Consider the following 15,743-nt stretch of genomic DNA (forward strand, 5'->3'; position numbering starts at 1 on the left):
CCCTCACTCACTCCCTCCCTTACGATCTCTCTCTCCCCCTCACTCCCTCCCTTACTATCTCTCTCTCTCTCCCTCACTCCCTCCCTTACTATCTCTCTCTCCCTCTCTCTCCCTCCCTCCCTCCCCTCGCTCCCTCCCTTACTATCTCTCTCTCTCTCCCTCTCTCCCTCCCCTCACTCCCTCCCTTACTATCTCTCTCTCCCTCCACTTCCACCACATCCTTCCTCCCCTCAACATCCCCCTGTCTTCCATGTTATCTGTTGTTGTCCATTGTATGCTATTCTATTTGTTCTATTCTCACCCCCTTCACCCCTCCCAGTCTTCACCCCATTCCCTTAGGTCACAAATATTCCTGCCTCTCAATTTTTCATGACTGTTTCTCATTCTATATATCTTGCTCCTCCCTTGCCCCATGTTCTCCACGTTCCTGGTATATTTCTCTCTTCTTTAATTCTTCCTGTTTTAATTGTTTCCCTCTTTGGTGTAAAAACTCTGCATATCCACCTGTGCACTTGTTTTTCGGAAAGGTCAGGGAGAGTTCAAAGTTCATTCATGGGTCAGATGTGGATTAAGAGATCAGGGGGTATTGGCCACCAACTGACTTACTTTGACGAAATGCACACATATTTTGGTCTTGGTGGGATTTCATCCCTTTCTGTGTAATGTTCTTGGGAGGAAGCCTGTATTGAGGGTTAGAATGAATGGCAGCAGGTGCGTGAGAACCATAAAAAGGACAAATCCAAGGAGGCCGAGATGCAAGGACATACTTCATTTAATCTGTGCTTAAAAAAATACAAAGCTGAAAGTGCACGGTGCAAAAAAGTGCTTTTTCCTCACTTTTTAGCACCGTGCACTTTCAGCTTTGTATTGTTTCGAGCATGGATTAAATGAAGTATATCCTTGCATCTCGGCCTCCTTGGATTTGTCCTTTTTTGGTTTGAGTGCGAGTATCTTCGGAAACTCTACAGATATTCTTGGGCGGAGAAATATTTTTAAAGTGTGGGAACCAATACGGTGGTATGTTTTGCTGTAAACTGAAATCAATTGAAGTCGTTCAAAACAATCCTACATGTGTTACTGTCTCTGGCCAGTAGGAGGCAGGCTTCACCTGCATAATGATGTGGCACCCCGACTGTCTATTTCAGGATGATTCAAATATTTACAAGGATAGAATCCCTTTCATATTAAGTAAAGGGAGAGCATAAGAGAGAAAGAAAGACGTGGAGGGTTGGCAAAATACATTCTCTTATACCTCAATGGAAAGATGTGGTATAGATTGGGGTGACCTTGTTTAACCCTCTCCGCCTCATTAGCACCATAACAACTTGTCTGTGCTAATTTAGGGTCTCCACATAGGATGTGACATCACAGTGTTTCCTGTTGGCATGCGGCCAGCCTGTGTTTGTGTCCAAAAGCAGTGGAGGGTGGAGGGTTTCTACTCTCTCTCTCTCTCTCTCTCTCTCTCTCTCTCTCTCTCTCTCTCTCTCTCTCTCTCTCTCTCTCTCTCTCTCTCTCTCTCTCTCTCTCTCTCTCTCTCTCTCTCTCTCTCTCTCTCTCTCTCTCTCTCACGCAGCGTGCTGTGAAGAAGAGGCCATCTTTAAAGGAAACTGCTTCTCATCGGGTCAAAGGGCAGTGGTTTTTCCCACACTGCAGCTGGGGACACTCTGGGGACAGTGTGACATGCACAGGACACATAAAAAAATGCCTGTTTAAAGTGTAAGGAGTTCAGAAAGCAAGCTGTAAAACATATGAGGTGGTCAATGAGGGGATGAGAACAGAAGGAAACACGATTTCACAAACAGGATCAGCATGCTTCCAAAGGGAATGTTAATGTTGCTGTTGTTGGTGTGCGTGTGCATGTGTGGACGCGCGTGAGTGTATTTCCATACAAGGTCAGGTGTATTTAAGGTATTATAATGATTTAACTGCACATCTCAGCCCATGAGAAGTACACTTTGTCATTGACCACAGTTTGACCTGTGCATCTGTATGGAAGCCATCATAGAATAAACGAGAGAGCTGTGTTTGGATGAAACGGTTACCGGTTTCGCGATCAACCACAGTGCAATTCCCTACGATTAGAATTACCATTTGAAATTTTGAATTATCATTAAAAAACGTGTTTGATTACCACGGTTTGGAAAAACTCGCGGTAAATACTGTCCAGCATCAACCAAATGTAGCAACGGTCGGACGCAGGCGCAACATGCAACGTGAGTTTTGTTTTGTGTGAAAACATGACGGAAGGCAGTGTCAGCACTCGGGAGATTTGTCAGCCTTCCAAGAGGACCACATCTGAAGTGTGGTCGTATTATTATTTTTTTTTTACAAGAGTGTTGAGGGGAAACTTCATCGAAGATGATCACCTTGCCTGCAGGACAACAACAACCTGCGAAAGGGCGCAACACTTCAAATCTCTTGGGTCAATCTTCATGACCACCACCCCAGTACTTTATAGCGAATGCAAGGTAAGTTCACTTTTAGCTCAATGCATGATGTTGGGACTTCGGAATGGGGGGAACATGTCATGGTTTGTCTGTCTGACTTGCTAATAGCGTGTCAATCAGGTAACTGAAGCTTTCAGTGTTGCAAACTCTTGTAAAAACACTGCGCGTTGTCCTGCTGTTGTAGGCGTCGTGTGTCTGCAGACTCTATTCGCCAATTACACACGATAACACGTTATGACGTTTTACCCAACCAATATATTTTGTTCATTTAAAATCCGGTAGACGTCGACTTGTTTCTACAACTGTTCCAGCAGGAGAACCACTATAGACTCCTATACAAGGCTCCTGTATTTATGTCAATTGTTGGGCACATTGCGATTACTATCACAGTCTTAAGACTCATTAAGAATGTATGTAAATTGTGCAAGGGGTAATTGCATATACTCACCCACTCTTGTGTGTGTTTGTGTAATTATAATGTAATAATAATAATAATACATTTGCTATTCCCTTGTTTACAGAGATGAACGTGCAGCAGGCAAACCCAGTGATGCTAAGGTCCCTCCTCGTCTACAGTTGTGACACAGACACTCTAGCAAGCATTTAAAAAGGCAGGCTGCTTATGCACCCACATCAACAACAACAACGAAAATGCTCAAGACCTCAACTGTAGCCCTTCATATTACATTGCAAAGGACGTGATGCCATTTCAAATTGTTTCAGAGGCCCGGCTTTCTGAGGCTGGTGAAGGTTGCCGTGCCTCACTACAAAAGTGAGTGCTGCTAATTGTATTTGTTGTTTATTTGATTTGGTTTGCTTACTTAAGGTTGCGCTCATTTAAACCTGTGCTAGGGGAACTTCTTCCTGTCATGGCCACATGGTGCCATCTTTCATGTTGTTACTTTAGTGTTTATGCCCACAAAAAAAGTGCATAGTGCTGCTAATTTGATTTGTCGTTTGTTGGTTTTCAATATAAAACTTGGTGAAATGATTTCAGTGTGTGTATTAGTACTTTTTGAACATTTCCAGCACATTTGAACAATACTGTGATAATACTGATAACGGTGATAATTATGGTCACTAATTGTGATATGCAACTGTAAACAGTTTAATCTCTGGCAGGGGGAGCGGGAGAGAAAGATGGGGCGGGGGAAGGGTAGATTGTATGCTATCGGTACACGTATTCATTACGATATAATCTTGGTCCACTGTGAGGTATCCGTGTACTTTGAAATTCCCATCTAGAGAGTTAGGTGCATTTCCTGGAGATGTTGTCAACCGTAGAAATGTCAGTAGACCTGCGCCACTGTTTTATTGCATGGCGAGGAAAATACCATTTCAGTGTCAGATTCCTTGTGTAGTTCATTACTGTATGACTTCTGTACAGTGAGTCTCTATCCAGGTACCCACAGCATGGCTCTACTCTGCCCCCTAGCACAGAATGTTAAAGGTCCAATGCATCTGTTTTTATCTCCATATCAAATCCTATCTGGGTAACAATTAAGTACGGTGATTGTTTTCAATAAAAATGGTCAAATATAGCAAAAAATAGCGTCGTTAGCAAAGATACATTTCTTAAGCAAAAAATGTAGCTTGTACTGTTAGCGAGTGGTCTGAAAGCAAGCTGTTAACTAGCTATTAACACTATTTACAACCTGGTGATGTTACCGGGCAGACCAAAACTCCATCCCACTAAAACAGGCTGAGATTTCAGGTGGCCTTTTCAAACAGCTCTTACACTCATAATGTTCACAATTTCACAGTATTGTCCCGTTTTCATAGTGTTCTCATAAAACACAGAGAAATCAAATGTTTGAATGCATTGGGCCTTTCACCCTTTACACTTGTGGGAATTGGCCTATATGGATAGGGCTACATTGAAATGTTTTACACAAGAAATATGGAAAGTGTATGCATAAACATGGTAGCAATTAAAAGCAAACAGTTTGGAGATGATTGGAAAATGATTAGACTAAAGGTGAGGACGCAACAGTTCACCTGACACGACTGAATCCAAACGTTACATTGTTGATTTTCTGTACATTTTTACATTTACTGTTCTTTTTGCAATATTTGTTGCTAACTACATCTGAAAATACTCTGGACACATTCAGTAACATAATAATAGTATCGGGAAAAAATGGGGTAGGTGCAACAGAAGACAATGACAAATGACAAAGTTGACGAACAATGACAAAGTTTTGAGTGAGATGTCAAACTGGTGTTTCCAAGTGGCCACACACCTCTCCAAAGCGTGCATAGTTCCCAAGTAATTTCAATGCGCTTTTATGACTCAAAGAAGATTCTTCAACTGCAAGGTACTTTTTTGAAGTTCTCCAGGCTGTGCCGTTGACGAACTAGAGCAAGTACACTTGTAGTTGTTTTGTTTGGAACACAGCCCTGCATCCCAGAGTTTTATGATAAAGCGAAATGTGAAATGTACATTTGGACTCACGGGTGTTTGGCTTGCTTGTAATGACATCGAAGCGGTATTTATTATCCTCCACGTCTCATCTTTCAAAATACTTTTGAGTCCTCTTAATTCTCAGCTCAAGTTTAGAACGTCGGTCAGTCAAAACCAATTTCAGTTCTGCGAAGCAGAGACCCTGAGCTCTGACAGCATGTATAGCACGTTACTGTACAGCCACTGCGTTCCAATCTAGGAACTTATCAGTGTCCAAATCTGACGTTTTCACCCTGTATACAGGTGTAAAGGGCTACGGGAAAAACAGATCATTTTTAAATGTGGGGTCAAGGCTCTAAATGCCCCCCCCCACCCCACCCCTCTCCCTTTATCCTCCTCTCTTCTAGCTGAACGCCAATGTGCTGATCTTCCTGTGCACTAACATCATTGGGATATGTACCCACTACCCTGCCGAGGTGTCTCAGAGACAGGCTTTCCAGGAGACCAGAGGATACATTCAGGCCAGACTGCACCTGCAGAGAGAGAACCAGCAGCAGGTACACCACACACAGACAGACAGACAGACAGATATATTAATACAGATACACACAGACACACACTGTAAACACCTCCATTGACTGACAGAAAGCAGGAATTTTGAAGGGCATAACTATTAAATGCAGCTGCTAACCTAGACAGTTTTTTTTTTCTCTCCCAACACTTCAGGAGCGCCTGTTGCTGTCTGTGTTGCCAAGGCATGTTGCCATGGAGATGAAGGCCGACATCAACGCTAAAAAGGAAGACATGATGTTCCATAAGATCTACATCCAGAAACATGACAACGTCAGGTCAGCATAGACACTTTCGTCTTTATAACCCCTGACAACAACACATCTGTATTCACAGCATTACTTGATCAAACCAAACTGACAAGAGCTATGACTTCTAACGTCTAACACAATGTTCATGTGTTTTGTCATGCTTTTATCACACTCCCGAGTGGCGCGGCGGTCTAAGGCACTGCATCTCAGTGCTTGATGCGTAACTACAGACACCCTGGTTCAAATCCAGGCTGTAGGGGACAGCAGTGGGGACAGCTGAGGAACTCTTTTAGGTTCTAGATAGCACCATTTTTCTAAGAGTGTAGTCTTGGGTGTTAGCCTGGGAGAAGTTACAGGTGGAACAAAAGTAACACAATGGTAACTGATGACCTGGAATAAAATAAACTTTTAAGCACAGGCCATTGTCTCTAGTTCATATTGCTTTTATAATGTTAGCAAAATATCAACAAGTGACTGAATGTTTGAAAATGATATATGTCATTTTTAGAATTATGCCTTCATCAATTGAATTGAAGGATCAGCTTCTCACTAGCTTTTATCTACAGGTTAGTGGTTATAAAAATATATATATATTTATGATTCTGGGGGGTCAATTACTTTGTGTCAAGCCATGGACATGTGTTGAGCAGGATGAGTTTGCAGTTTGTGAAGAGAATTCAAATGTTTATCCAAGGACAGCTGTAGCGCACCTTATTGGTAGGGCTAAGCATGAATCGTCACTGACAATTGTGAGAAACATCTACTACATATACCATTAAAGTGAGATGAGAAAATGATGGTTAATATTTATTTCATCTATTTTAGTCAGATTAATATTTTAAGGCAAAATAGTGTGGTTGCGCAACATTACGATGTTGATGCACGGTTCATTTCCATACATTTTGATAGCATTGATTATTCAAATCGACACAAACATGAAATGATGGCTGATAGTACATTTGTTGAAAGTAACAAGCATTACAAACCAGAAACATGGAGATAAGACCGATATTGTGCACTTCTCGCCAGCTGTTATTTCCGCCCCAAGACTGTGTTACTCCCGCCCCACCAGCAGGTGCAAAAGTAACATTGCGGTAGTTTTGTTTTCGATCGATTTAATTTCAACTAATTTACCCCCGAAAATGAAATTAAAGTTGCTAGTGATAGAGGACAAAAATAAGTTATTTGTCCTGAAATATGGTCTTTCTAGTGCTATCGATCTCTGAGTAATTACTTGAAAAATGAAGTGTTACTTGCAGATCAATATTCTCACACACACACACACACACACACACACACACACACACACACACACACACACACACACACACACACACACACACACACACACACACACACACACACACACACACACACACACACACACACACACACACACACACACTTAGGGTTTGATAGAGAGCAGGCTAATTAAGGATAGTAAGGGAATAGTTAATTACCAGCAGCCAATATAAGATAATCCCCAAAGATGGGGAGCTCCAGCCCAGATTCAATTAAAGCACTGAGTATACACACTAAGTTTCAGATACACACACACACACACACATACAGACATACAGACATACAGACAGACAAGCAGAGGAGGCGGATAAAGGATCATCTGATAATTCAGTCAATCAATAATCAAGCCTATCTTTTTCTTCTTCCTCAGTATTCTGTTTGCAGACATCGAGGGCTTCACCAGCTTGGCATCTCAGTGTACGGCTCAGGAGTTGGTCATGACACTCAATGAGCTCTTCGCCCGCTTCGACAAACTAGCATCGGTAAATGAGCATTTCTCTTTCACCTCTCTCTTTTCGCCTTCTCCCCATTTTGTTCATTTCCCTCCATTCAGTGTCCTGTGTTAATCTCTCTCTGCAGGAGAACCACTGTCTGCGTATTAAGATCCTGGGCGACTGTTACTACTGTGTGTCTGGGCTTCCTGAGCCCCGCGCTGACCACGCCCACTGCTGTGTGGAGATGGGCGTCGACATGATAGAGGCCATCTCGTGAGTATGAGGAACGTCTGTGTGTGGGGAGATGGCATATTTTCTAGACATGAAATATCATTAAAATATGTATAATGTATTGCCTCGGTCTGTTGGGATATCATGTGTTTTTTGGAAAGAAATGGAACACACATCTTCTGTGTGTGTGTGTGTGTGTGTGTGTGTGTGTGTGTGTGTGTGTGTGTGTGTGTGTGTGTGTGTGTGTGTGTGTGTGTGTGTGTGTGTGTGTGTGTGTGTGTGTGTGTGTGTGTGTGTGTGTGTGTGTGTGTGTGCAGGCTGGTGCGAGAGGTGACGGGGGTCAACGTGAACATGCGTGTGGGTATCCACAGTGGCCGTGTGCACTGTGGGGTGCTGGGACTCAGGAAGTGGCAGTTTGACGTGTGGTCCAATGATGTCACACTAGCCAACCATATGGAGGCTGGGGGCAAGGCAGGGTGAGGGAAAAACACGCACACACACACACAGACACATAGTGCATTGAGCACCAACTGTCAGAGCAGCTCACAGATGACTGCACCTGTACATATCCCACCTATAATTTAGCCCAAACAACTACCTCTTTACCTACTGTATTTATTTTGCTCCTTTGCACCCCATTATTTTTATTTCTACTTTGCACATTCTTCCACCGCAAATCTACCATTCCAGTGTTTTACTTGCTACATTGTATTTACGTTGCCACCATGGCCTTTCTTTGCCTTTACCTCCCTTATCTCACCTCACTTGCTCACATCGTATTATAGACTTGTTTATACTGTATTATTGACCGTATGTTTGTTTTACTCCATGTGTAACTCTGTGTCGTTGTATGTGTCGAACTGCTTTGCGTTGTCTTGGCCAGGTCGCAATTGTAAATGAGAACTTGTTCTCAACTTGCCTACCTGGTTAAATAAAGGTGAAATAAAAATAAATAAAAAACAGACACAGAGAGAGAGAGACTGACCTTGTGTCCCCTTTCCAGGAGGATCCACATCACCAAGGCCACTCTGCAGTATCTGAATGGGGATTATGAGGTGGAGCCTGGGTTCGGGGGGGAGAGGAACGCTTACCTGAAGGAGAACAGCATCGAGACCTTCCTGGTGCTGGGCTGCAGCCAGAAAAGGGTTAGTAACAAAACTATTTCCTACACCTGCCAACCACCACACATACAGTTCTGTTACAGTATGCAGAGTTTTGGCAAGATGGGAGTACCGCTATGGACCGAAAGTGACTATGTAGCAGGTTATGACAACTAGCGCAGCTGGTTAGGAGAATGAACATAGCTGGTTAGGAGGAGTAGGTTAAGGTTAGGAGAAGGGTTTAGGGTTAGCTAAAATGTTAAAGTCGTCCCCGACGCGACTGGAACATTCATCGTTTGGTCCCTAGCTGTACTCTATTTAGCCACAGACATTATACTGGACACTAGAGATCAGTAATGTTTCTCACCCATTCCAATCAGCTTTACATTTCCACCAGGCTTAGAAACTCTTGGGGATGCCTTAAAAAGTGAGCAGGAATAACCGTTGTCTTTTTTTATGTTGGGTTGCACCCCTTTAATCCACACCAGGGTTTCACCGGATCAATTTGTCTAACCTTTCTCTCTCTCTGTGTGTGTGTGCTTTCCTCTGTGTAGAAAGACGAGAAGGACATGATGGCCAAGATGCAGAGGACGCGGTCCAACTCCAACGAGGGCCTGATGCCTCCCTGGGTGCCCGACACAAGGTTCTCCAGGACCAAGGACTCCAAAGTCTTCAGACAGATGGTGAGACGGGACCTCTCTCTCGGCTTATCTGTACCTCTCCGGCTTCTACTTATAGTCTCTCAATCGTCTCACCCTATTAATGTCACCTCTCCTGAGAGAGCTCTGTGTGTCCACCAATTGTCTCTGCTGTCTCTCCTCCCCTGTCTCCTGAGGGCCAGCTGCACTTCTCACAGCCAGGGTTTTATCTATTGCCCTCTGTTTTACATCTCTCCTCTGTGTTTTTGTATGTTGGTTCATCCCAATTTTCTTTCTCTTTCTCAGGGGATTGATGAGTCATCTAGCAAAGACAAGTGAGTGGTTATTGCCCTGAGGATTTTTGGGATACACACGCATACTGTCACCTATATACACACCCAGGTAGACAGGCTCACGCGCCAAGATACACTTTCGCGTACTCTAAAGGTCTTACCATTTGACCTCTCTTCTCTCCCTCGCTCTCTCGCTCCCGCCTCTCCCCCTTCCCTCGCTACTCTCCCCCTTTCCAGCCGTGGTGCCCAGGAGGCAATGAACCCCGAGGATGAGGTGGATGAGTTTCTGGGGCGAGCCATCGACGCCCGCAGCATCGATCAGCTGAGGAAGGACCACGTCAAGAAGTTCCTGCTCACCTTCCAGACGTCCAGCTTGGAAAAAAAGGTCCGTCGGCCTCTGGGCATTATTTAGTTCATCCCTGGAGTATTGTGTCGTCCCTATCCACTGTCAAAGTCCCCTGATGCTTTCTGCTGAGTCCGTTTTTAACGGGTTTTGATCTGTCTCTCTGGTAGTATTCGAAGAAGGTGGACGATCGCTTCGGGGGTTACGTAGCTTGTACTCTCCTGGTCTTCTGTTTCATCTCCTTCATCCAGATTGTCATATTTCCACAGTGAGTGACACACACGCACGCACGCGCACGCACGTGCGCGTACACGTTTCTGAGTCCTCCGCTTGTGTGTCTTGTCCTGCAGCACCCCGGTCATGCTAGGGATCTACATCAGTATCTTCATCATCCTCGCCAACATCCTCTTCATCTGTGCCATATATTCCTGCGTTAAGGTACGAAACCCCACGACACACACATTACCTAGTGTACACACCCACGTGCATCCCGGACTCTAAACTCTCTTTCCTCTATTCCTCCTCTCCTGCAGCTGTTTCCAGCTGCGATGCAGACGGTGTCAAAGAAGATAGTCCAGTCTCGTACCAACAGCACTCTGGTGGGGGTGTTCACCATCATCCTTGTCTTCATCTCTGCCTTTGTCAACATGGTGAGACTGAACAGATTGACACACACACACACACACACACACACACACACACACACACACACACACACACACACACACACACACACACACACACACACACACACACACACACACACACACACACACACACAAATTAACATTTTTGTGTGCGTCTCCTCTGTTGCAGTTTGCCTGTGACACAGAGAGCTTGGTGGTCTGTATCTCCCGGGAGCTGAACATCTCTGTTGCCATGGTGACGCCATGTCTCATCCGCAACCTGTCTGTGTCTGTAGACGGGGGTCTAGAGATCTGTCCCAGCCAGGGCCCCTCATGCCCCTTCCCAGAGGTGAGTGGGTGTGTCACTGATGTCAGGTATGCCGATTGAAAAACAACGTTTTTCACACGTCTTTATATGGACCAGAAAATACCTTTCATGTTCTTCGTAATAACAGATCAATCGGATCATCAATCCGTCAATGAAGACTAAAAGTTGACAAATCCTCTCTGTCCTTTTCTCCCTCAGTATTTCAGCTACAGTGTGCTGCTGACCCTGCTGGCGTGTTCAGTGTTCCTCCAGATCAGCAGTATAGGCAAGCTGGCCCTCATGCTGCTCATCCAGCTCACCTTCCTGCTGCTGGTGGAGTGGCCACAGGTGGCGCTGTTCGACAACGCTGACCTCTTCGTCACCTCCAATGCCCTGTGAGTACTGTGGCTGCGTTCAGGAGGGCACAACATGGTCGTACATGTTTTCCTTTGAAAGTGGATTTGACTAAACCCTTTTCTTATCTTTCACCTCCAGTGATTTCAATGAAACTATTCAATGGTCCAGTTTCAATGAAACTACAGACGAGTGGTAGGTTTGGATTCAAAAGCTTTTCTGAAATCGTTAAATTTGTGAAAAATTATTTTAGATCTGTGTAGGGATGTGTGTATGGCCCAGTTTCTCTTTCTTTGACTCACTCCGTCTTTCTGCGGTTTGGCTTGTGTCTTTCTTTGTTTTCTTTCTAGCAATTTCTCTCTGACCTCCTCTTCCGTCTCTCTGCAGCCCGTTCAGTGAGACCAAAGTTTCCCTGAGGGTCATGACTCCTGTGATTCTCACTGTGTTTGTGCTGGCGCTCTACCTCCACGCCCAGCAGGTGGAGTCCACGTCACGCCTCGACTTCCTCTGGAAACTACAGGTACCATGAGCCTACAGGGGAGCACTCCTCTTCCTTGACTAAAGCAGAACAGTGTAGCGTAAGATGTCCCCCCCCCCACCTATCTTAGCATTGCTCCCTCACATCCTCCTTCCAGGCCACAGAAGAGAAGGAGGAGATGGAGGAGCTCCAGGCGTACAACCGCCGCCTCCTCCACAACATCCTGCCCAAGGACGTGGCCGCTCACTTCTTGGCGCGGGAGCGGAGGAACGACGAGCTCTACTACCAGTCCTGTGAGTGTGTGGCCGTCATGTTCGCCTCCATCTCCAACTTCTCTGAGTTCTACGTGGAGCTGGAGGCCAACAACGAGGGAGTGGAGTGCCTCCGGCTGCTCAACGAGATCATCGCCGACTTTGACGAGGTAAAGAGGATAGGAGGATAGGAGAGGGTTAGCCCATGGGATTTCGGAGGCCGAGTATCATTGTTAATTCAGTGTCTTTTGCCCTTTGGTGAATTTTTGGTACTATCATCTTTGGTCCTCATGCATTTTAAACAGGATTCTTTTTTTGGTCTGTCTCGAACCTGAGCCTGTGTGTGTTTTGTCCTGCTCTAAGATCATCAGTGAGGAGAGGTTCCGTCAGCTGGAGAAGATCAAGACCATCGGCAGCACCTACATGGCCGCCTCGGGTCTCAATGACTCCACCTACGACCGCGAGGGCCGCTCCCACATCACGGCTCTGGCCGACTACGCCATGAGACTGAGGGAGCAGATGAAGTACATCAACGAGCATTCCTTCAACAACTTCCAGATGAAGATAGGTGAGGGGAAACAGTCTGAAAAAAAAGTGAAAACAAAGCTTTAAACAAGCTAGGTGAGGTTGAAGTTCACACGAACCCCTGAAACAGACAGGAATTGAGTGGGGTCGAAACCGGTATGGCAGACCAAAGAGAGAGTTGGTTGATAGTAAATGGAGTAGAATTTAGTTGGATGCGTGAGTTTGGAATGAATAACCGCTATGTTAATAACTGGCTCTCTTTTCTCAGGTCTGAACATTGGGCCAGTGGTGGCAGGGGTGATTGGAGCACGGAAGCCACAGTACGATATCTGGGGGAACACGGTCAACGTGGCCAGTCGCATGGACAGCACAGGAGTCCCCGACCGCATTCAGGTATGGAGGATGTCAATCAGTTAACACTCAGTAGCTCATACTCAGCTCCTAATGTTTTTTTGCATTAAGGTCCCCATTAGCCGGCGCCAATGGCGACAGCTAGTCTTGCGGGGGTCCGACACAACAAGAAAGACATTACAGACAAAATACTTGACAAATTACATACATTTAAAATCATTAAACATGTAGTGTGCTTGTGTGTGTGCATCTGTCAGTTACATATACATGTGAGTACGTACACACAACAAGTAGGTCACGGCCATAGTGCAAAAAAAATGTCTCACCTTGTATTTTAGCCAACAACTTTTTTGTTTCTGTTATTAATTTTTCCGCACTCTCCTCAGGTGACCACGGACCTCCACCAGGTGCTTTCAGATATCGGATACGTTCTGGAGTGTCGTGGGGTCGTTAAGGTCAAGGGGAAAGGGGAAATGACGACCTACTTCCTGAATGATGGACCGCCCAATAGTTAGCAGCCGTGGCAGCGCTAGCCGGGACCATTCCCACTGCAAGGACACGGCAGCACTCTTGAGGGAGGACTGGCACCGCGAGCTCGCGGCTAACAACTAGCGACGCCATCACTTGAAACCCGAGCAAAGAGAAAAGACTATTGAGACTCCAGGACTTGAGAAGGAAAGTGTTCTTGTGTGGCAGCCATGTTTTGTTAGGATGAGTGTTTTTCTCATGTCTAGCCTCTCTCTCAGAGGCTACTTGAAAGTTGCAAAGTTTGTCTATTTAAAACGACGCCTTTAGCCTGCGTCAAATGAAGGAAAAAGCTGTACATGAGGCTACTTTTTTTATTTTCTTCATTATGTGTGATTTTTTCCAGTCATTTTTTATTTTCGGGATAATTATGAAACAGGTACTCATGTTTTATTTCTGGGTTACTTATTTATTTTAATCTTGATGTTTTGTGCAAAAAGTCCTTTATGAAAAAGTGCGAATACATATGTGCACAAATATCCAGTTTATTACAAAGTGTGTATCTACATGCATATTTGTGTGTGTATAATTGAGAAGGGAAGATATTGACCAAAGACCAAAGTATTTACAAAAAAACAAGGCAAGACTTGTCTGTTATGTTCTCGCGGAAGTCTGCCATTATCACTAACTCAATCTGTTGCACGGCAATATCCTCAGTCTTTGTACTTCAGTGCCAAAGGCTATTTCTCAGTATGGGCAAAATGTGTAACAACTTTAATTTTGAGGTCAAGCAGTTTATCATCGATGACATCTGTAGAATTACTCTGCCTCATCTCTAAAACATGTAATTCAATAGTAAATAGTGGCTTGGAAGCCTTTTTTAACTCCAGGGGAGGTTCAACAAAATGAGAGGAAATGGCCGTTCCACCCAGGATGATGGTCCCCCTCCTCCTAAACCCTTGTCAGATTGGTTCCCCGCTCCATGGCTCAGTCCAGCTATAACAGCTCAGAGCTTGAGCATCCAAGGCACAGCTGTATACGTCATGGCCATAAAGGCATATACGGTCAACTGCGCCATCCCTTTCAATGAGGTATGTTTTCTGTGCAAATGGAAATGAAAGGACTCAAAACTAAAAAAGATGCCCCAGAACCATCGAGGGGAAAACCTGGGCATTATATGCACTGGTGCAATGCATTCAGAAACTATTTGGACTCCTTCACTTTTCCCACATTTTGTTACATTACAGCCTTATTTTAAAATGTATTAAATACATAAAAATCCTCATCAATCTACACACAATCCCCCATAATGGCACATTTTCGTAATTAGAAAAAACAGGATTAGCTTATTTACATAAGTATCCAGACCCTTTGCTATGGACTCAAACTTGATTGGAGTCCACCTGTTTTTCAGCGGCAGGGACTGGGAGACTAGTCAGGATCGAGGGAAAGATGAACGGAGCAAAGTACAGAGAGATCCTTGATTGAAAACCTGCTCCAGAGTGCTCAGGACCTCAGATTGGGGTGAAGGTTCACCTTCCAACAGGACAACGTCCCTAAGAACACAGTCAAGACAATGCAGGAGTGGCTTCGGGACAAGTCTCTGAATGTTCTTGAGTGGCCCAGTCAGAGCCCGGACTTGAACCCGATCAAACATCTCTGGAGAGACCTGAAAATAGCTGTGCAGTGACGCTCCCCATCCAACCTGACAGAGCTTGAGAGGATCTGCAGAGAAGAATGGGAGAAACTCCTCAAATACAGGTGTGCCAAGCTTGTAGCGTCATACCAAAGAAGACTCAAGGATGTAATCGCTGCCAAAGGTGCTTCAACAAAGTACTGAGTAAAGGGTCTGAATATTTATGTGAATATTGTAATACATTTAAAAAATATATATAAAACCTGTATGTGCTTTGTCATTATGGGGTATTGTGTGTAGATTGACGAGGAAAATAATGATTACTGTGCTTTGTCATCTTGAAGGCCCATAACTATTTTCACTGTGAGGTTTTAATAATGGGACAAACTGCTTTCTTGCCAAACTTAACCTCTCTAAAGCATGTCTGATTGTATTATCCTCTTCATTTTTCATTCTGTTTTAACGTCGGGTATCTTGTATCACCTCTGTATTCATCATTTGCGTTATTCTTATGGCTGTTATTATTATGATTAGAATTATGATTCATTATTATGCTCATTATGATATTTCCATTCCAACGATAAGGATCAAAGAGCAGAACGCTTTCTTTTAAAATACCAGACGTAAAGCTCAAGCTCATTGGTACCAACTGATCAACTGCAGCCAACTCACTCAGCGCTGTTCCCTCACCACCCTACAGTATTCAAACACTGGCTCTAGACCTGCTGACACATACC

The 15,743-nt window shown here is 44.5% G+C and overlaps 1 protein-coding gene across 1 annotated transcript in view; it reads left to right on the forward strand.

Moving 5' to 3' along the window:
* Window positions 1–13,936, forward strand: part of adcy6a (adenylate cyclase 6a) — a 57,638-nt gene extending 43,702 nt beyond the window's left edge. Inside the window, 20 exon segments of the mRNA XM_046343337.1 lie at window positions 5,259–5,408; window positions 5,578–5,699; window positions 7,345–7,456; window positions 7,554–7,681; window positions 7,957–8,115; window positions 8,643–8,784; window positions 9,294–9,422; window positions 9,684–9,712; window positions 9,908–10,055; window positions 10,184–10,281; window positions 10,364–10,451; window positions 10,547–10,663; window positions 10,830–10,988; window positions 11,166–11,341; window positions 11,442–11,495; window positions 11,688–11,820; window positions 11,936–12,199; window positions 12,393–12,597; window positions 12,823–12,947; window positions 13,292–13,936. Of these exon segments, the coding sequence (XP_046199293.1) occupies window positions 5,259–5,408; window positions 5,578–5,699; window positions 7,345–7,456; window positions 7,554–7,681; window positions 7,957–8,115; window positions 8,643–8,784; window positions 9,294–9,422; window positions 9,684–9,712; window positions 9,908–10,055; window positions 10,184–10,281; window positions 10,364–10,451; window positions 10,547–10,663; window positions 10,830–10,988; window positions 11,166–11,341; window positions 11,442–11,495; window positions 11,688–11,820; window positions 11,936–12,199; window positions 12,393–12,597; window positions 12,823–12,947; window positions 13,292–13,420 (2,667 nt within the window). The 3' untranslated portion in view covers window positions 13,421–13,936.
* The last annotated feature ends 1,807 nt before the right edge of the window (window positions 13,937–15,743 follow it).

Source organism: Oncorhynchus gorbuscha, linkage group LG03, assembly GCF_021184085.1.
Source record: "Oncorhynchus gorbuscha isolate QuinsamMale2020 ecotype Even-year linkage group LG03, OgorEven_v1.0, whole genome shotgun sequence".
Classification (NCBI taxonomy): Eukaryota; Metazoa; Chordata; class Actinopteri; order Salmoniformes; family Salmonidae; genus Oncorhynchus; species Oncorhynchus gorbuscha.